This window comes from Arachis hypogaea, chromosome 7, assembly GCF_003086295.3.
Source record: "Arachis hypogaea cultivar Tifrunner chromosome 7, arahy.Tifrunner.gnm2.J5K5, whole genome shotgun sequence".
NCBI classification, from domain to species: Eukaryota; Viridiplantae; Streptophyta; class Magnoliopsida; order Fabales; family Fabaceae; genus Arachis; species Arachis hypogaea.
Window position 1 is genome coordinate 38,108,510 of NC_092042.1, and position 21,912 is coordinate 38,130,421.

Below are 21,912 nucleotides of genomic sequence, written 5' to 3' on the forward strand. Positions count from 1 at the left end.
TTATCCTTTGAAGTTTAGAATGATTGGCATCTATAAGAACTTAGAATTTCAGATAGTGTTATTGATTCTCCTAGTTAAGTATGTTGATTCTTGAACACAACTACTTTTATGAGTCTTGGCCGTGGCCCTAAGTACTTTATTTTCCAGTATTACCACCGGATACATAAATGCCACAAACACATGACTAGGTGAACATTTTCAGATTGTGACTCAGCTTTGCTAAAGTCCCCAGTTAGAGGTGTCCAGAGCTCTTAAGCACACTCTTTTTACTTTGGATCACGACTTTAACCACTCAGTCTCAAGCTTTTCACTTAGGCCTGGATTTTATTTCCTTGGGCCCTCCTATCCATTGATGCTCAAAGCCTTGGATCCTTTTTACCCTTGCCTCTTGGTTTTAAGGGCTATTGGCTTTTTCTGCTTGCTTTTTCTTTTTCTTTTAAATATATATATATTTTTGCCACTTTTTTTTTGCAAGCTTTTGTTATTCACTACTTTTTCTTGTTTCAAGAATCAATTTTTATGATTTTTCAGATCATCAATAACATTTCTCTTTTTCATCATTCTTTCAAGAGCCAACAATTTTAACATTCAGAAACAACAAGATAAAAAATATGCAATGTTCAAGCATTCATTCAGAAAACAAAAAGTATTGTCACCACATCAATATAATTAAACTAATTTCAAGGATGAATTCGAAACTCATGTACTTCTTGTTCTTTTGTATTAAAAACATTTTTCATTTAAGAAAGGTGAAAGATTCATGGAATTATTCATAGCCTTAAGACATAGACATTAGACACTAATGATCATGTAACAAAGATACAAACATAGACAAACATGAAGCTCATAAACCGAAAAACAGAGAGATAAGAACAAGGAAGTTAAGGAATGAGTCCACCTTAGTGATGGTGGCTCCTTCTCCTTGAAGGACCAATGGTGTTCTTGAGCTCCTCTATGTCTCTTTCTTGCCTTTGTTGCTCCTCCTTCATAGCTCTTTGATCTTCTCTAATCTCATAGAGAATGATGGAGTACTCTTGGTGTTCCACCCTTCTTTTAAGGAAAGTGCATCCCTTGAGGCATCTCAGGAATTTCTTGATGATGAGCTTCCTCATGTGTCTCTTGAGATCCATGGATGGCCTCTCTTGTTTGCTTCATCCTCTTCTTAGTGATGGGCTTGTCCTCTTCAATGAGGATGACTCCTTCTATGACAACTCTAGCTGAGTAGCATAGATGGCAAATGAGATGAGGAAAAGCTAGCCTTGCCAAGGTGGAGGGCTTTTTGGCTACTTTGTAGAGTTTTAGAGAGATGACTTCATGAACTTCTACTTCCTCTCCAATCATGATGGCCTGATCCACAGTTACTTCGGATCAGTTGCTAGTGGGGATGATGGAGCGTTGGATGAATTCCAACCATCCTCTAGCCACAGGCTTAAGGTCTAGTCTTCTCAATTGAACTGGCTTGCCTTTTGAGTCTCTTTTCCACTGAGCTCCTTCCACACATATGTCCATAAGGACTTGGTCCAACCTTTGATCAAAGTTGACCCTTCTAGTGTAGGGGCGTGCATCTTCTTGCATCATAGGCAAGTTAAACACCAACCTTACATTTTTCGAACTGAAATCTAAGTATTTTCTCCAAACCATTGTAAGATAATTCTTTGGATTCGGGTTCATACTTTGATCATGGTTCCTAGTGATCCATGCATTGGCATAGAACTCTTGAACCATTAAGATTCCGACTTGTTGAATGGGGTTGGTCAGAACTTTCCAACCTCTTCTTTGGATCTCATGTCGGATCTCCGGATACTCATTTTTCTTGAGCATGAAAGGGCCCTCAGGGATCATCTTCTTCTTGGCCACAACTTCATAGAAGTGGTCTTGATGGACCTTTGAGATGAATCTCTCCATCTCCCATGACTCGGAGGTAGAAGCTTTTGTCTTCCCTTTCCTCTTTCTAGAGGTTTCTTCGGCCTTAGGTGCCATATATGGTTATGGAAAAACAAAAAAATCTATGCTTTTACCACACCAAACTTAGAATGTTGCTCGCCCTCGAGCAAAGAAAAGAAAGAATGGAATAAAAAGAAGAAGATATGAAGGAAAGGGAGATGGGTGTGTATTAGGCCAAAGGGGAGAAGAGAGGGTTGTGATGTGTGAAAATGAAGAAGGATAGAGGGGTTTATATAGTGGAGGGAGAGGGTAGTAGGTTCGGTCATTAGGGTGGGTTTGAGTGGGAAAAGTGATTTTGAATTTGAAGGTAGGTGGGGTTTATGGGGAATAGTGGATGGATGTGAGTGGTGAAGAGGTGATGGGGAAGAGTGTTATTGGATTATGTGAAGAAGAGAGAAGGTGAGTTAAGATAAGTAGGGATCCTGTGGGGTCCACTGATCCTGAGATGATCCTGTGGGGTCCACAAATCCTGAGGTGTCAAGGATTTATCATCCCTACACCAATGAGACGTGTAAAATGCCCTCTGCATGCAATCCTGGCGTTCAACGCCAGATTGATGCTTGTTTCTGGCGTTCAACGCTAGCTCTATGCTTGTTTTGGGCGTTCAATGCCAATCTGTAGCATGTTTCTGGCGTTAAACACCAGTTCCATGCTTGTTTCTGGAGTTTAACGCCAGCTCTCCTTAGGGTGTAATCTTGGCGTTTAAACGCCAGACTGCTGCTTATTTCTGGCGTTCAACGCTAGATTCATGCTTTGTTCTGGCGTTGAACGCCAGCCAGATGTTCCTTACTGGCGTTTAAATGCCAGTAAGCTCTTCCTCCAGGGTGTGCTGTTTCTTCTGCTGTTTTTTATTCTATTTTTAATTTTAGGAATTGATTTGTGACTCCACATGATCATGAACCAAATAAAACATAAAAGAACAATAAAAATATAGATAAATAAAAATTTGGGTTGCCTCTCAATAAGCGCTTTTTTAATGTCAATAGCTTGATAGTGTGCTCTCATGGAGCCTCACAAATCATCAGAGCATTTTTGGGACCTCCCAACACCAAACTTAGAATTTGAATATGGGGGTTCAATACCAAACTTAGATTTTAGTTGTGGCCTCCCAACACCAAACTTAGAGTTTGATTGTGGGGGCTCTGTTTGACTCTGTATTGAGAGAAACTTTTCATGCTTCCTCTCCATGGTTGCAGAGGAAGATCCTTGAGCTTTAAACACCAGGTAGTCCCTATTCAATTGAAGGACTAGCTCTTCTCTGTCAACATCAATCACAGCTCCTGCTATGGCTAGGAAGGGTCTTCCAAGGATAATGGATTCATCCTTATCCTTCATAGTGTCTAAGATTATGAAATCAGCAGGGATGTAAAGGCCTTTAACCTTCACTAACACGTCCTCTACCAATCCATAAGCTTGCCTTATTGACTTGTCTGCCATCTCTAATGAGAATGTGGCATCCTGTACCTCAAAGATCCCAAGTTTCTCCATTACAAAGAGTGGCATAAGATTTATGCCTGACCCCAGGTCACATAAAGCCTTCTCAAAGGTCATGGTGCCTATGGTACATGGTATTAAGAATTTACCAGGATCTTATTTCTTTTGAGGTAAAGTTTGCTGAACCCATGTATCTAGTTCACTAATGAGCAAGGGAGGTGCATCTTCCCAAGTCTCATTACCAAACAACTTGGCATTCAGCTTCATGATAGCTCCTATATATTGAGCAACTTGCTCTCCAGTTACATCTTCATCCTCTTCAGAGGAAGAATAGTTTTCAGAGCTCATGAATGGCAGAAGGAGGTTTAAAGGGATCTCTATGGTCTCTATATGAGCCTCATATTCTTTTAGGTCCTCAATAGGGAACTCCTTCTTGTTTGGGATACGTCCCATGAGGTCTTCCTCATTGGAATTCACGTCCTCCCCTTTCTTTCTAGGTTCGACCATTTTGATTATGTCAATGACCTTGCACTCTCTTTTTGGATTCTCTTCAGTATTGCTTGGAAGAGTACTAGGATGAGTTTCAGTGATTTTCTTACTCAGCTGGCCCCCTTGTGCCTCTAAATTTCTGATGGATGATCTTGTTTCACTCATGAAACTTAAAGTGGCCTTAGACAGATCAGAGACTATGTTTGCTAAGCTAGAGGAGCTCTGCTCAGAATGCTCTGTCTGTTACTGAGAAGATGATGGAAAAGGCTTGTTATTGCTAAACCTGTTTCTTCCACCATTATTAAAGCCTTGTTGGGGCTTTTGTTGATACTTTCATGAGAAGTTTAGATGATTTCTCCATGAAGAATTATAGGTGTTCTCATAGGGTTCACCCATGTAATTCACCTCTGCCATTGCAGGGTTCTCAGGATCATAAGCTTCTTCTTCAGAAGATGCCTCTTTAGTACTGTTGGATGCATTTTGCCATCCATTCAGACTTTGAGAAATCATTTTTACTTGCTGAGTCTACATTTTGTTCTGAGCCAATATGGCATTCAGAGCATCAATTTCAAGAACTCCCTTCCTCTGAGGTGTCCCATTACTCACAGAATTTCTCTTAGAAGTGTACATGAATTGGTTATTTGCAACCATGTCAATGAGTTCTTGAGCTTCTGCAGGCATTTTCTTTAGGTGAATGGATCCACCTGTAGAATGGCCTAGTGATATCTTAGAGAACTCAGATAGACCATAATAGAATATATCTAAAATGGTCCACTCTGAAAGCATGTCAGAAGGACACTTTTTGGTCATCTGCTTGTATCTTTCCCAAGCTTCATAGAGGGATTCACCATCTTTTTGTTTGAAGGTTTGAACATCCACTCTAAGCTTGCTCAGCTTTTGAGGAGGAAAGAACTTAGCCAAGAAGGCCGTGACCAGCTTATCCCAAGAGTCCATGCTATCTTTAGGTTGTGAGTCCAACCATGTTCTAGCTTTGTCTCTTACAGCAAATGGGAAAAGCATGAGCCTGTAGACTTCAGGATCTACTCCATTAGTCTTAACAGTCTCACAGATCTGCAAGAACTCAGTTAAAAACTGGTAGGGATCTTCTGATGGAAGTCCGTGGAACTTGCAGTTCTGTTGTATTAGAGCAACTAGTTGAGGTTTCAGCTCAAAATTGTTTGCTCCAATGGCAGGGATTGAGATGCTTCTTCCATCAAACTTGGAAGTGGGTGTAGTATAATCACCAAGCATCCTCCTTGCGTTATTGTTGTTGTCATTATTTTTGGCTGCCATCTCCTCTTCCTTTTCAAAAATTTCTGTAAGGTTATCTTTGGATTATTATAATTTAGCTTCTCTGAGTTTCCTCTTCAGAGTCCTTTCAGGTTCAAGATCTGCTTCAACAAGAATATTCTTGTCCTTGCTCTTGCTCATATGAAAAAGAAGGGAACAGAAAATAATAATAAGGATCCTCTTTACCACAGTAGAGAGATTTCTTTATGTGAGTATAAGAATAAAAGAATAGAAGAAGGAGAAGAGAAAAATTCGAACACAGAGGGGAAGAGAGGGTTCAAATTTTGAGATGAAGAGGAGTGTTAGTAATTGAATGAATAAATAGAAGAAGATGAGAGAGAGAATTTGAAAATTATTTTTGAAAAATTAGTGATTTTCAAAAATTAAGAGAAGAATTAAAATTAAAATTAAAATTTGAAATAATTAGTTAATTAAAAGAATTTTTTTGAAAAAAGGAGAGGAGTTTTCGAAAATTAGAGAGAGAAAAGTAGTTAGGTGGTTTCGAAAAAGATAAGAAACAAACAAAAAGTCAATCAGTTAGTTGAAAAAGATTTTGAAAATCAATTTTGAGAAGATACGAAGTTAGAAAAGATTTTTGAAATCAATTTTGAAAAAGATATGATTGAAAAAGATATTTTGGAAAAGATTTGATTTTTACAATTAAAATTGATTACTTGACAAACAAGAAACTAAAAGATATGACTCTAGAATTTAAAGATTGAACCTTTCTTAACAAGAAAGTAACAAATTTCAAATTTTTGAATCAATCACATTAATTGTTAGTAAAGTTTTCGAAATTTTGAAATAAAGAAAAGAAAAGATTTTGAAAAATGTTTTCAAATTTTCAAAAATCATAAAAGAAAAATGAAAAAGATTTTGAAAAGATAAGATTTTTAAAATTGAAAATTTGACTTGACTTATAAGAAATAGCTAAGTTCTAAAAATTTTTGACTAAGTCAACTCAAATTTTTGAAATTTATGAGAGAAATAAGGAAAAGATAATTTTTTTATTTTTTTTTGAATTTTTAATGATGAGAGAGAAAAACACAAAAATGACTCACAACATGAAAATTATGAATCAAAACACATGATGTATGCAAGAATACTATGAATGTCAAGATGAACACCAAGAACACTTTGAAGATCAAGATGAACATCAAGACCTATTTTTGAAAGATTTTCAAGAAAAAAAAGACATGCAAGACACCAAACTTAGAAATTTTTAATGCTTAGACACTATGAATGCAAAAATGCATATGAAAAACAACAAAAAACACAAAACAAGAAAATTTAAAGATCAAACAAGAAGACTTGTCAAGAACAAGATGAACAGTCAGTTGTCCAAACTCAAACAATCTCCGGCAATGGCGCCAAAAACTTGATAGGCAAAATTGTGATTTACACTTTTCATAACTTGAACAATTCTTAGCAATGGCTCCAGAAACTTGGTGCACACTACTATGGTTCACTCACATTCTTCACAACTTCGCACAACTAACCAGCAAGTGCACTGGGTCGTCCAAGTAATAAACCTTACGTGAGTAAGGGTCGATCCCACGGAGATTGTTGGTATGAAGCAAGCTATGGTCATCTTGTAAGTCTCAGTTAGACGGATAATAAATGGTTATGCAGTTTTTGAAAATAAAGATAAATAAAGCATAAAATAAAGATATAGATAATTATATAACTCATTGGTAGGAATTTCAGATAAGTGCATGAAGATGCTGTGTTCCTTCTAAATCTCTACTTTCCTACTACCATCATGCAATCATTCTTACTCCTTTCTATGGCAAGCTGTATGTAAGGTGTCACCGTTGTTAATGGCTACTTCCCATCCTCTCAGTGAAAATGGTCCAAATGCTCTTGTCACAGCACGGCTAATCATCTATCGATTCTCGATCATGACGGAATCCATTAATTCTTTTGCGTCTATCACTACGCCCAACAATCGCGAGTTTGAAGCTCGTCACAGTCATTCAATCCCTGAATCCTACTCGGAATACCACGGATAAGGTTTAGATTTTCTGGATTCTCAAGAATGGCCACCAAAGTGTTCTAGCTTATACCACGAAGATTCTGATTAAGGAATCCAAGAGATACACGCTCGATCTAAGATAGAACGGGAGTGGTTGTCAGGCACGCGTTCATAAAGATGGATGATGATGAGTGTCACGGATCATCACATCCATCAGGTTGAAGTGCAACAAATATCTGAGAACAGGAATAAGCTGAATTGAATAGAAAATAGTAGTAATTGCATTAAAACTCGAGGTACATTAGAGCTCCACACCCTTGATATATGGTGTGTAAAAACTCCACTGTTGAAAATACATAAGTGATCAAGGTCCAGGCATGGCCGAATGACAGCCTCCAAAGTTTAAGAACTAAACGTCCAAAGATAGATACCAAGATATATTCCAAGATGAAATTACAATAGTAAAAAGTCCTATTTATACTAGACTAGTTACTAGGGTTTACAGAAATAAGTCTAAGTGCAGAAGTCCACTTCTGGGGCCCACTTTGGTGTGTGCTTGGGCTAAGCTTGAGCTTTACATGTGCAGAGGCTTCTCTTGGGGTTAAACGCCAAGTTGTAATGTATTTTTGGCATTTAACTCTGGTTTGTGACGTGTTTCTGGCGTTTTACTCCAGAATGCAGCATGGAACTGGAGTTGAACGTCAGTTTGCGTTGTCTAAGCTCGAACAAAGTATGAACCATTATATACTGCTGGAAAGCCCTAGATGTCTACTTTCCAAAGCAGTTGCGAGCGCGCCATTTGGAGTTTTGTAGCTCTAGAAATCCATTTCGAGTGCAGGGAGGTCAGAATCCAACAACATCAGCAGTCCTTTTTCAGCTTAAGTCAGATTTTTGCTCAAGTCCCTCAATTTCAACCAGAAAATACCTGAAATCACAGAAAAATAGACAAACTCATAGTAAAGTCCAGAAATGTGAATTTTGCATAAAAACTAATAAAAATATCCCAAAAAGTAGCTAGATCCTACTAAAAACTACCTAAAAACAATACCAAAAAGCGTATAAATTATCTGCTCATCATTAAACGCCAGCGATGGGTAGAGCCAGGGCGTTCAACGCCCCAAATGGCAGCCTTGCTGGCATTAAACGCCAGCCATAGGCAAGTGCTGGGCGTTCAACGCCCATGCTGAGGGCAGGGAATTTGAATTCTCTAGCCTCTCAGGACTAGTGGGTCCCATAGTATCTTTACCTATCCCACTTCTTTCTTCTTACTTTCACACTTCCCCATACATTCTTCCTTATAAACCATAGGCCAATCATATCCATATCACTTTCCCAAAACCATCATAACTACCATGAACCCCCACCCACTTCAAAATCAAATTTTCCTCCCATTTAACGCACCCATGACCGAAACCTAACCTAGCCCACTCTTATAAATACCCCCTTTTACTAACCCTTCATACACACACACTTCATACACTCTAAAGCCCCCTTGGCTGAATTGCTTTCTTCCTCTATCTCCTTCTATTTTCTTCTTCTTCTACTCTGTTTATTTTTGCTCGATGACGAGCAAAGCTTTTAAGTTTGGTGTGGGAAAAGCGTTGTTTTTTGCTTTCCATTACCACTTATGGCACCCAAGGTTGGAGAATCCTCTAGAAAAAGAAAGGAAAGGCCATAGCTGCCACCTCTGAATCCTGAGAGATAGAGAGATTCATCACTAAAGCCCACCAAGACCACTTCTATGAAGTAGTGGAAGAGAAGAAGGTGATCCCTGAGGTCCCTTTTAGGCTCAAGAAGAATGAGTATCCAAAGATCCGAAGAGAGATCCAAAGAAGAGGTTGGGAAGTCCTAACCAACCCCATTCAAGAAGTTGGGATCTTAATGGTGCAAGAGTTCTATGCTAATGCATGGGTCACAAAAAACTATGACATTAGTGTGAATCCAAATCCTAAGAATTGGAGCACCATGCCTGAGGGAAAATCTTAGATTATAGCTCGGAAAGTGTGAGGTTGGCGTTCAACTTACCTTTAATGTAAGGAGACCCACATCCTTACTCTAGAAGAGTCAACTTTGTTCAAAGATTAGATCAAGTGCTCTCAGACATCTGTGTGGAGGGAGCATAGTGGAAAAGGGATTCACAAGGCAAGCCCATTCAACTGAGAAGGGTTGACCTCAAGCCCGTGGCTAGAGGATGGTTGGAGTTCATCCAACGCTCCATCATCCTTACTAGCAATCGGTCAGAAGTGACCATAGAACGAGCCATCATGATCCATTGCATCATGATTGGAAGTGGGGTGGAAGTACATGAGGTGATTCCTCAAGAACTGTACAAGATAGATGAGAATCCTTCCACCAAAACAAGTCTAGCTTTTCCTCATCTCATATGTCACCTATGTAATTCAGCTAAAATTGTCATAAAAGGAGACATCTTCATTGAGGAGGACAAGCCCACCACTAAGAAAAGGATGGAGCAAACTAGAAAGCATGCACAAGAGCCTGTGCAACCGCCTCAACATGAGATCCCTGAGATACCTCAAGGGATGCATTTTTCTCCTCAAAATTATTGGGATCAATTGCATAATTCTCTTGGAGAATTAAACACTAATATTGAGCAATTGAGGTTGAAGCATCAAGAGCATTCCAACATCCTCAATGAAATAAGAGAAGACCAAAGGGCCATGAGAGAAGATCAAAGGGCCATGAGGGAAGAACAACAGAGACAAGGGCGTGACATTGAAGAGATCAAGTACTACATTGGATCCCCAAGGAGGAGTAGTAGCCGCCATCACTAAGGTAGATTCGTTCTCTTAATTCCCTTTCTTATGTTATTTTTCTGTTTTCTATTATGTTTTATTGTATGTTTTCTTGTTCTTGTTGCATGATCATCTATGTCTTAAGGCTATAAAATGTTTCATATATCTCTCACCTTACTTAAAAGAAAAATATTTAATTGAAAAAGACTTGAGAGATACATAAACTTTTAGTTATATAATAAGAATAGTCAATTATTTTGATGTGGTTGCATTGTTTTTGTTTTCTGAATGTATGAATGAACAATGCATATTTGAAGTTGGAATTTATGAATGTTGACTCTTGAATGAATGATGAAAAATGAGAAGTATTATTTATTGGTTCTTAAGTGGACGAGTGAGCTGACTATTCGACCAATCCAAATTGGTTGCCAATATTTTTTTTTATTTACTCTATTTTATTGTTTTTGTTAATGAAAGATCCGTTAATACCGTATGGACTTTCAGGCCCAAATGTTAATAGGATAAAATCGTAATTTCAGCCAACAACTTAAAACTAGGGTTTCGCTCATGGTTTCCTTTTGATTCCTACGCAGCTACCCACCTCTTCACCTATTTAATCCCCCTCGTTCTATGGGTTATTACTCATCTTCAGTTATTCTGATTTCAAGCGAATCCCTGCTCTTTCATTTTTTGTCAATCGTCTCTTATAACTTTTAGTTCCATCTATTAGGTTTTCTGATATGAATTGCAATTATGAGGCTGTGATGATTAAATTCATGTACCATCAAACTCTGAAAGCCAATTTGAGCTTTTCGATGCCATCTATCACTTTCTGAGCCTATTTATCATTAGCTTCTTTTCTTTAATCTTGGAACTTTTTTTTTCTTGTTTATTTTGTATGTTAATATAGACTGAGGAGGTTAGGAAGAAGAAGACAGCATAAGGCAACAAATTAGAGTCTCTGATTCGCCTACTTCTGTGGCGATTTCGGTGCTGTACGTTGCCGATAACGATTTGGAGCTGAGATTCTGGCATTGGCCCTCGAATTCTCTCAGGCTTATGCATTCAGATGTTCTTATATTTTATATATTTTCTTCGAATCTAAGTTTTGGTCTGTGATTTTAATGAATTTGAAACCATAGCTTCTTTTATTATTTTTTGGTTTTATTTAGATTAATAGAAAACAACTTGCTCGAAATTAAGAAAGTCATACTAGTGCTAAAATTGATAAGTAGTAGTACATGGACACATGGTATAGAAATTCAAATTCTTCAAACACCAAGCAGATTATATTTTTGTTCTCTAATATTCAAAATTTTGCTTAAAACAGATCATATATATATATCTCCTAGATTATTCTTCTTCTTAGGAAGAATCAAGAAGAATCCAGCTAGAAACAAGTTTGGTAACCCAAAACATCAATGGTGTTTGATATGTTAACCCATGAGTTAAGGTGTTTGATATGTTAACCCATGAGTTAAGAATAAGAAGTTCTTGATTATCCAGATTGGAATAACCACTTAGAATAACAAAACTAAGTATGTTTGTCGAGAAATGCAAAATTGCATGGATACGATCCTCGTTGTGCGTCGTGATCAATTGGATGGTTTCTTTGTATATTTTGGTACGAAGATTTTGTGAACGTAGTTCCGGGTATTCCTTTAGCATTTCATCCAAGAGGAATAGTTCCTTGAATTCTATGAAATTTCAGGTTGCTTAGTATTCCACCAATTAGTAACCGTAAGATATCAAAGGGGAATGAATGCTTTCTTTTTTGCCATTTTTCGTCTTTATCTAATGAACGAACTCAGCTTCGGCTTTATCTCATCCGTCAACTATATAGGATGATAATAATGTTTCTATCAAGCATAAGTTCTATTACAAGTCATATAAGTTACTGGTTAATTGTTAAAAAAAGTTAAATAATTAATTTTAAATTTAAAAATATAACAGTAAACATCAAATGAAAAATTCTATAGAATTGGCCAACATCAAAATGATACAAATTTTAGAACTCTTGTCAAAAGATTTTCAATAATTTTCTATTAGGTTGGATACGCAAAACTCCCATTCTCAAGTTTCACTCAACATAAAAATTCAAGTCTTCGATGCCCCTTCTAGCAGTTAGTAAACCCATTTTTGACCAAATCTCCTTTGATTTCTCACCTTGGAAGATGCAATGATTGATTGTTCTCGGAATTATAAGCATCTTCGACATGTGGGTTGAATCGATATGATGCGATCATAAAACTTTTGTAGCACTGGAAACTTTTCATCGAAGTCCCTTAAGAGAAAAATTTTAATATTTGCTGAGATTTTCAATTACCACAGTTCTACCACAGAGTTAGTTATCTCATAGTCTCTGGACAAAATTCAATGAGAAGATGTGAGAACTTATAAGTCATACGGTACCCAATACTCACTTTATACAAATCAATTTTCTTAAGGGTCCAATAAATTCTATCTTCTCTACCCCCAATTGTTGTTGCTAGCCCATGCTTACTAGTATCTTTAGAAAAAATGCTTCTAATTAAAGTTTGATTCCACAAACTATTAGAAAGTATTAAGTTCTTGACTATTAATAGTGGTTAATTTTGCATATTGGAAGTTTCAGATGGAGGGACAACACAAGGATGTGGAGGAGCAAGGTAAGGATCGTTGAAGATTTGAATACTGGACCTAGTACCAACTCACCAAATCATCCCTTTTTCAACAACCTTACGCCCCTTCCAATATACTACGCCACCCCCACAAAGGTACTGCTTCGATATCTGCATTCATTCTAGAACTGTATCGAAAATATTTACCTTTAAGGAGTTTAGATAGGAGTAATTGTGGCTGAGAGACAACTTTCCAACATTGTTTTGCTTAGGAGTGTTCATGGATCGGATCCAATCTGCATATCCGTGATGTTTATCCGAATCCAATCCGAAAATTACGAATATGGATCCGATCCGCAAGGCTATCGGATTGGATCAGATTCGATCTGCACAGTAATCGGATCGGATTGAGGATTTTGTGTAGGTATCTGCATATCCGCAAAAAGAAAGAAATAACTAAGTAAAATATTCTTTTTATATTTTATTTCAGCTAATAATTATCATATATATTGTATTATTTTAATTTATTATTTAAGAAAAGTATATTTAATATTATTTTAAAAGTAAACATATTTAAAAGAATAGAATTGATATTTTTTAATAAAAATAAGATTTTAAAAATATTTTTGTGTTTTGCGGATATATCTGATATCCGATCCGATGATTTAGTGCGGATCGGATTGAAGTTTTGGCTATATCCGATCCGATCTGTGTTCACCCCTAGCTTTTGCTATAGCGCCAAATTCCGAGCTCTTAAGTCCTTAAAACCTAGTCCACCTTCTAATTTCGGTCTTGTCATAGTATCCCAAAATCCATGCCATTTTTCGCTCTATACCTTTTTGACCCCACCAAAATTGGAAGAGTATGTTGTGAATCTCCCTAATTAAAGTGTCAGGAAGACGAAAACATGATAATGAATAAATTGGGATAGCCTCCCCAATAGTTTTTATTAGAATGCCTGCATAGGAGAGAAGTTTTCTTTACCACTCTTCAACTTGCTTCCTCACCTTGTCCTTTATTTCTCTAAATGTGGCATTTTTTTATTTTTGGACTGTAGATGAAAGACCCAAATATTTATCATGTGCACTAATATGAATAATTTTCAATTTTCAAGCCAGTTGTAATCGAGCAGCGGGAGAAGTATTATTACTAAAGAATAGAGCTTATTTATGCAAATTAACTTTTTGGTCACTGAATCCCTCGTATGACTGAAGAAAACTGAGAATATTTTCACAACTATTTTCTGATGCTTTGCAAAAAAATATTGAGTCATCCGCAAACAATAAATGATTAATAGTAGGACATCTTCAGTTGATCTGAATACCTTCAATGAGACCGTTTTTCTCTGCCTTGTTTAGCAAAAAGAATAATTCTTTTGCACAGAAAAGAAAAAAATAGGGAGATAGAGGGTCTCCTTTATGGATACTTCTATTTGGTTTAAAAAAGCCAAAAGGTTGACCTTCAACAACGACAGAGTAAGAAATTATAGTCACCACCTGTTGTATCCAACCAATCCACCTAAATTCAAATCCCAGTTTCTCCAAAATGAACCAAAAAAAATGCCACTCAATATGATCATAGGCTTTGCTCATTCCAATTGAATAGCCATTTTAGTCGATAGACCCTTCTTCTTTGTCTTTAGATAGTGCATAAATTCATGAGTGATTAAGACATTGTCTAAAATCAATCTACCCTTAATAGAGGCACTCTGATTAGGGCTAATCAACGAAGTCATAAATTCTTATAACCGATGGACTAGTACTTTAGAAATAATTTTATACACAATTGAGGAAAGGTTGATGGGTCTAACCTGTGTCATATCCTTTGCATCAGGAATTTTAGGAATGAGACAAATTTGTGTATGGTTTAAGCTCTTGAGTAGTCTATCACTGATAAAGAAACTGCAGACAACCTTGAAAACGTTCTCCCCTATTAAACTCCAATAGAATTGAAAGAATTTAGTCATAAATCCATCATTACCAGGAGCGCTCTGAGGGTGAACACTAAAGATCGCACGTTTTACCTCATCAAAACTAACCGGTCTAGTTAATTTTCTGTTCATGGTTGCTGAATTTTTAGTTTCAAAATCTTCAAATGCATGTGCTACATTAGCTTGGTCAATTAATATGAAGATATCCTTGAAGTATGTTTTAGCTACTTGTGCAATTTTCTCATGGATGGCAGCATCATTCTTTTTCAGTTTCTAAATTTTATTTCTCTACATTCTGGATTGGAATGATTAGTGAAAGAAATTTGTATTTTTGTCCCCTTCTTTTAGTCACTTTACACGAGATTTCTACTTCTAATAGTTTTCTACCCTAGAGTAAGCATCCTCAAGTTTATTTTCCAAGACTTGAATCTGTTCTCCTCCTGTAATATCCTCCTCTTTGAGGATTTCAAGCTGAGATGTGAGTTCATCAATGTTCTTCTTCGAATTAAATTTGTTATGTTGCTGCCATTGAACAATACGGTGCCCACAATACTTTAATTTTTGAGCCAAAACAAACATTGTTGAACCATCCACCCATTTCTTCCAAGCTTTAGTGATAATTACCCGTACCTCCCCTAAAACTTAAACCTCTGTTTAGATTCCGGATTTGTATCAAGGAGGATAGACCCATGATCTGAATCATTTTCTGCAAGCCAAGACAGCAAGACCCGCGGAAAATAATCCATCCGCTTACCGTTTGCAAGTGTACGGTCAAGTCGCTCCTTAATCTTATCCTGCCCTCATTGCCTATTAGTTCAAGTAAACTTTCTCCCAATCATACCCAAGTCTTTCAATCCACCACCATCAATAAAATTCATAAATTCAGAAATAGATGAAGCTGATTTTAATCCCCCCTCATTCCTTCTTATCGAAACTCATTATAGCATTAAAATCACCCATAATTACAACCTTTCCAAGATAACGTACAAAAGAAAAAAGTTCTATATATTGGATAGATCGAATCCCATCCAAACTATTTAAACATGGATTTGGATTCTCTAAATTTTAAATTTCACTTTAGAGAATAAAGTGTGATCTTTCACCATCTATTTCATAAGTGGGACCAAAAGTAAATATAAAAGAGAAACCATTCAATAATAGAAGATTATACTTTACCTTCTAAAGTAAAAATTCACAATTTAGAGGAACCAAATTCTTTAAATATACCCCAATAAACTCCTAAGAACTTATTAAACTTTTTTAACAAGAATCTCAACTGTTATACCCTCCTTACGTGCTAAAGCTAATCCACCAACTATATCCATTAGACTAACAATCCTCCAATCCGACAAAATTTCAACTTACTTTTCATCAGATGAAATTAATTTTTTATTTCATATATAAACACAATTTCAAGAGAATAAGTTTGACACATCCCTTTAAAGTTTTAAACTGTCAAAGATTTTCCTAAACCTCAACAGTTCCATAAAAAAACTCTCACAACGAATTAAAAAAAAATAAAAAAAATTTGACAAAAGTCAAACATTGACCGAAACGGGGTAGGAACTCTTCGAAAAAACGCTAGTAGAGCAATATGACCTAGACGGCCAGGTGTAAAGTATAGTTGTACGCAAATCAACTAGCAAGTATATTGGACCCTATTTAGCTAGGGAGCATGATATTTCAATTTTGATACACACCACCACAAATAAAATAATAAAATAACACATTTTGGCTTCAGTTTGAGTGGCACCAATACCTAACTCAACAAGTGCTGCACTATTAATTAGTAACAGATGTACAAAAATTACAAGCACTACAGTATTAATAACAAATCTTTGCATTCTTGGATGAAAACAAAGCATCATTCGGCATAACTAGTTCTTTAATCTCAGTGCCCTCCTGGGTTCCTATTCCATGACAAATACGATGGATCTCCAAGTTGCCTACATATGCAGATACATAGGTTAGGGTCAACATTCAAAAATTAAAACTGCACTTTAATTTATCTAATCTAATAAATAACTAAAAAGCTAACGGGTATGAATTTTGACTTGTACAACGGATACATACCCAAGTAGATGAAACAACTGAACAAGGAATTAATCGTGCAAAATTGTCAGGGCATTTTAATAGACCGGACGACTTTTTAATTAATACAACTTTTAAACAGTGTTTTTTCATCACTAATCACGAGGTTTTTCCTTCTGCGGACTGGAAATGATGAATTTTTCTTCCTTTCTTTCCACAAGTCAGAGGTCTTATTCCCATAGAAGAAAATAGAAAGTGCAGAAAATTTGCAACACCTTACCATACAAGTCACTAAAACATTATATAGGTTCCATGTATTCACCAGTTACAGTATTAGAAGAAAGTGGTTGAAGTTGAATGCTAAAACCTAATAGTAATATTCTGCATCTGTCAGTAGGGAGCCACTAGACAAATGCATTACCAGGGATTTGTGAAACACTATCGCATGCAATGATCAGATGCATCTAACATCATTTTGGCGAAAACATGTGTAAGAAATCAAGCAAGAAAATAAGAAAGCCCATGTCACCCCATAAACAACCCTTTCTTGAAAGTAACTTTAATTCCATGGCTAAAAGCAGCTGAGAAATTCAAATATTACCTTGGCTTGACAAAGTAGATAATGGTGAAGGCCATAGCCAAAAAGAAGCACAATCCTCCAACAGTGAGATAAGCAATGCCAAGGAAGTCATTCTTCCCACCCAACCAACCGGTGGTTGACAGTACAAGCTTTTTCTTGCCACTAAAGCTGTAAGTGTTGTAGTTATTTTTCAGTATCACACTAATTGTATCACCTTCATTCAGATCCACCTCTATCTTGCCATACAACTTCCTGAAAGTTGGAAGTGCAGCAGTTCGCATCCAAACAATAAGATCCTCCTGCTGACTCAGCTGCTCATAAAAGAACAAGGGTGAGCCATATATCTCATACATGCACTGATAGTTATTGCTAACAGCAAACTTACATAAGATGACAATTAGAATATAATAGTTACTGAAATGAAAGAGAAGTATATTAAGTCTGAAATACAGATTTGAGCGGTGTGGCAACACAACTCCAACGACAATCTACAATGTATACAACTATATATGGGGTTGCGTTACTCAAGTGATACAATTTTAAGGATAACAACAGAACAATATAACTGCAAATATTATAACTATATTCAACCTCTTCAGCGGCTTATTGCATATTTCGTGGTTATAATTTACCAAATTTGTATTAAACCTTGTTCGATTTTAACGAAATAAATTAAAAATTGTGGAATAGCAGGATTGGTAGAACTAATATTAACAGTAAATTAGTTGTAATTGTATCATCAATATACTATCCATAATTTTTTTAAAAAGTTGTGTAAATTTTAAAATCAATTATTATTTAGAGTAAACCCCAGAATGATCCTTAAAAGAATTTTGCATTGGACAAATAAGCGCCTGAAAAAACGACAGGAGTTAATCCCTAAACTTTTAAGAATCAAACATATTTGTCCCTAATAAAAATAAAAAGACAAATTAGTCCAATGCAAAGTTCCTTAAAGACCATTTTTGGGAATTTTCTCTTTAATTTATTTGTTGAAAAAATAAACTTAAATTCAGAGACAATAAATGTTTTGGTGGTTTACAGCAGTTGATGTGTAGTTTTAAAGTGAATGTAATATGTATAAATATTAATTATAAATGCTTATGGAACTCAATTTATATATTTTGGAGAGAAATATTTATCAAAGACAATCCTCTTTGTGGATGCAAAAGTAAAGATGCAAGTTTAACACAAAAGCACATGCAGTGATAGACAATGCCATAACTCAAAACCCATCAAAAGTTCAAAACAGCCTCTATATTACATGGATAATATGTGCATGTTTGTGTTTGTATTTGAGTGTGTGTATGCTTAATTCAATCGAAACATGACTTCACATAAATACTTACTGGTATGGAATCATTGAGCCGTGCACCACCAATAATAGAACCATTCTGGAAATTTTTAGGAAAAACATCTTTTCCAAATTTATGATCCCTATCACTCTTCCAGGAAATGCCTTTCTTGTTCACTGTCAAATTTTTGTTGTTACGGGAGAAGATGTATGTGTCATTGAATAAACTCCAAGCTATAAGACCACAAGGTACAATTGGCTTTCCATTTGCCATATCTTCCGGCTTACAACCACTTGTTGAGTCCCATTTCTCGCTATCTCTCAACTGCTCATCATTTCGGCTCTTAACATACCTGAATTATAGAGAAACATGATAATTATTTGTAATAAACAATCCTGCATAATAAACTGTATGCATTAAATAAAATTAACCACCGAGACAAAAAAACCAAACAGAAACAAATGAAGAGATAAGATGAATGCATGAAATATGAAGGTACAAGTAGCAATCCCTCCTAAAATCCCATCCCATATGAAAAATTATATGTTATCTCCAATAGTTCTCCAAAGTTCCAAGAGATGGATAACAGAATCCAAGTTACAATCAAACAATCTATGATAACACTTTCTTACCGTAAAAGAATATTTCAGTCAGTTAAATAATAGCATGTACCTTTTTTTTCTAATTAAAGAATAATTTCTTTGGTGACAAAGAATATAGCTGGTACATGAACTTCATACCAGTTGTCAAACCATTTGTTCTTTCATTATAACTTTATTGTGCACATGTAGACTTATACCTCTTATAACTTAGGGCAGACAACTAAATTCTATTAGTATGAAGTAAATGTTTAAATTGTATTGCTATTTGACAATGACCAAAATGCTACCCATAGTTCCTACAATTGCATATGTGACCTGTGGCACAGATAATACTTGAAAACAAACCAAGATATGAGCAATAAGCATAAAGGAAAAATGATTATTAATATTACCGACGATGATTCTGGTAGAAGTTGTCAAGCTGGTAGTAAACATGAATAGGTGATTTCATATGCTTGTGAACCTTTTATAAGAGCAAAGTTTAAGAAAGATGATATCAGCATGATAAGAACTCAGTTAATTATCAATAATGGGAACATACAAACAATAATAATAAGAAATGAATAAGACAAATTGGTGTCATGGAGACTTACATTTAGTGTTATGTTGCATGTTTTATCTGCAGAAGGATTCTGAATGTAGGCTACCTTGTCTGAAGAATTTGACTGCGGTATGCACTCTGCATCATACCTATGAATAATTTCAACAACCTAATAAATCCAAGGAAAGGAAGGTAAGTACCATGAAGATACAACTTCAGAATACATTAAAAACATTATATCATTCAATCAAACCTTTCGTGAAGCAAGTAGCGAAGCAACTCCAACTGGAACAAATACAACACTAACAAGCAAGAATACGGAAATAACCTGCAGGGGAGAGCTTAAATTAAGTTTCTACAAAATAAATAGTGGCTTGAGATGCATGTACATTTACACATATAATCATGAGGCTAGCAATGTGTAAACACGAAACAGGTAGTCTTACAGCTCGTGGCGTAAGAATCGGCTTGCAAGCAGGAAGTTCTTGCTGCGTAAACTTCGAATCTGTAAGATATTAAATTTCCACAGAGAAATGTTGTCAGTTTAGTCTTCTGCCAGTACCCAAAGGGACAAACCACAAAAGCAATTCACTAAATCAGAAAAGACCAACTACGAAACTGCATAGAACTCCTTGATTAAGCCAAAACAAGGACGAACAAGCATGAAAAACACTAGTCAACAGAAATACCAACTCTGGAAACAACTTTTTCAAAAAATCAGGTCTATATTTCTGTTTAGATTTAATTTTGATCCTCTATTAATGTAAAAGACAAACATTTGATCATATATTGCCATATCAGCCTAAGGATTTGCCTCTCCCTCATATAACAGTATAAGGTTTGATGGATGACAGTGCATCAAAATTTATCACCTTCATATAAACCATTAAATTTCATAGAAACAACTACTACAAGAGATAACTAACTCTGTAGGTATTATTTTGAACTAAATTTTAACACAGGAAAACCACCAAACAACACATACAAACCCTTCAGAAATGAACCGCAACCACAAGAAAGCCCACTAACCCAGTATCCATTCCCTACCCAACGTACACAATTTAAAAAACCCCAAAATTTTCTTCTTATTTTATAACAAAAAAAAAGATATATTTGCATGATAAACCAACAATTTCAACAAGGAAATAAAAAAACAAGTGTCACTGAAAATTTAGCTGAAAATGGGTAAAAGGAAAGAAGTAAAACGAAGATTGAGGAAAGAGAAGAGTAAAACTACACTTAGGTCGCTTGGTGTTTCTTCTTGCAGCTGTGGAATCAGCGGATCCAAAAGCCGCTGCGCTCGAAGATGACATTTCCCGAATGAGAATCGGAATCGGTCAAAGACAAGACCTTTTTAGGGATTCAATTGAATTGAAAGTGAAAAACCCTCGGAACAGGAAATTGGGGGAAAAGCGCGCGATTGATTGATTGATTGCGGAGGAGAACAGAGGGATCAGCTTTTCGTTTCTGGCTTTAATAAAACGATGGTAAGGGTCGTAGAAGAACGCGTGAAATGGAAGAGGAAACAGAGAAGAAAGTGAAGAAGAAGAAGAAGAAGAAGGGTGCCGCCAAGGGAGGAAGAGTCAAAACTCAAAAGGAAATACGAGAAGACTTCAACGATACAACTGAGGAGTTTTATCAGTTGCACACGCCTTCAATAATCAAATATGATGGGAAAGTCTTGTCTTAATTTTTTTTAAGAAGTAAAACTTTCTAGAAAAGCCCAACGACCTTAATAGCAAATAGCATAATATCATTGTTATAAATAGGCGACGTGTTTTGTTGTCAATATGCATGCCTTTTTTTTTTCTCAAAAATTAAAAAAGTAACTTCTTTACTAATTGTTAATAATTGTATTCATACTAATTATTAATTATTCTAATATAATTATTAATCATACATAATTAATATTTATATAATATTTATATTAATAAATTATATATGTATATATATTAATAGCATATACATTGATATTAATTTCTATATATGTGTGTAAGACTAAATGTTATATGTAATATTTTTTTTTCATTTATGAGTTTAGATTTTGGCATAGTTGTCATAACTAAATTAGTAATTAAATCAATTAAACTATTAGTTTATTAGTTTATTAGTTCAACTGGTAGGTTACTAATTGAATAAGTTAATTCGGTTTTACGTAAATAAAAATATAAAATATTTAAAAATTTAAAAGAGGTAAATACCAAATCGGTATCCGAAAGATTTTGGCGCTGACAAAATGGTATCTGACTTTTGTTATTGACAAAATAGTCCTTAAAAGATTTTAAAATTTGACAAGCGTGTCCCCAATCTCGCCGGAGCAAATCTCCGGCAAGCACAATGCTGACATGGCCACTGTATTTTGGTGACCTGGCAAACCATCCCTAAACCCTAATCCTTCTCTCCCCAACGCAGACTCCCCCTCCATCTCCTTCTCTATCGCAGCCCACC

General features: G+C 35.8%; 1 protein-coding gene and 2 non-coding genes across 3 annotated transcripts; 2 read left to right on the plus strand and 1 right to left on the minus strand.

Moving 5' to 3' along the window:
- Window positions 1-4,647: 4,647 nt before the first annotated feature.
- LOC112704391 (small nucleolar RNA R71) lies at window positions 4,648-4,755 on the plus strand. Its single transcript, XR_003155017.1, has one exon. It is a non-coding gene; the product is annotated as a small nucleolar RNA R71 (small nucleolar RNA).
- Window positions 4,756-10,641: 5,886 nt separating this feature from the next.
- LOC112704343 (small nucleolar RNA snoR116) lies at window positions 10,642-10,725 on the plus strand. The gene has a single exon (XR_003154974.1). It is a non-coding gene; the product is annotated as a small nucleolar RNA snoR116 (small nucleolar RNA).
- Window positions 10,726-16,039: 5,314 nt separating this feature from the next.
- On the minus strand, window positions 16,040-21,221 carry LOC112702948 (ALA-interacting subunit 3). Its single transcript, XM_025754188.2, has 8 exons — window positions 20,702-21,221; window positions 19,911-19,969; window positions 19,718-19,792; window positions 19,517-19,633; window positions 19,316-19,386; window positions 18,376-18,673; window positions 17,048-17,337; window positions 16,040-16,361 (listed from the first exon to the last, which is right to left on the minus strand). Exons 1-8 carry the CDS (start codon window positions 20,775-20,777, stop codon window positions 16,307-16,309), a joined length of 1,041 nt encoding a protein of 346 aa, XP_025609973.1. The 5' UTR covers window positions 20,778-21,221; the 3' UTR covers window positions 16,040-16,306.
- Between the last annotated feature and the right edge of the window lie 691 nt (window positions 21,222-21,912).

What these genes read in the sequence shown, in the direction of transcription:
- LOC112702948 (XM_025754188.2), bottom strand. Translation starts at nt 20,777, where the DNA reads ATGTCATCTTCGAGCGCAGCGGCTTTTGGATCCGCTGATTCCACAGCT. An exon ending in CGATTCTTACGCCACGAGCT is followed by an intron (nt 19,793 to 19,910) that starts GTAAGACTACCT and finishes TCTCCCCTGCAG; the next exon opens with GTTATTTCCGTATTCTTGCT. An exon ending in ATCTACTTTGTCAAGCCAAG is followed by an intron (nt 16,362 to 17,047) that starts GTAATATTTGAA and finishes CTGCATATGTAG; the next exon opens with GCAACTTGGAGATCCATCGT.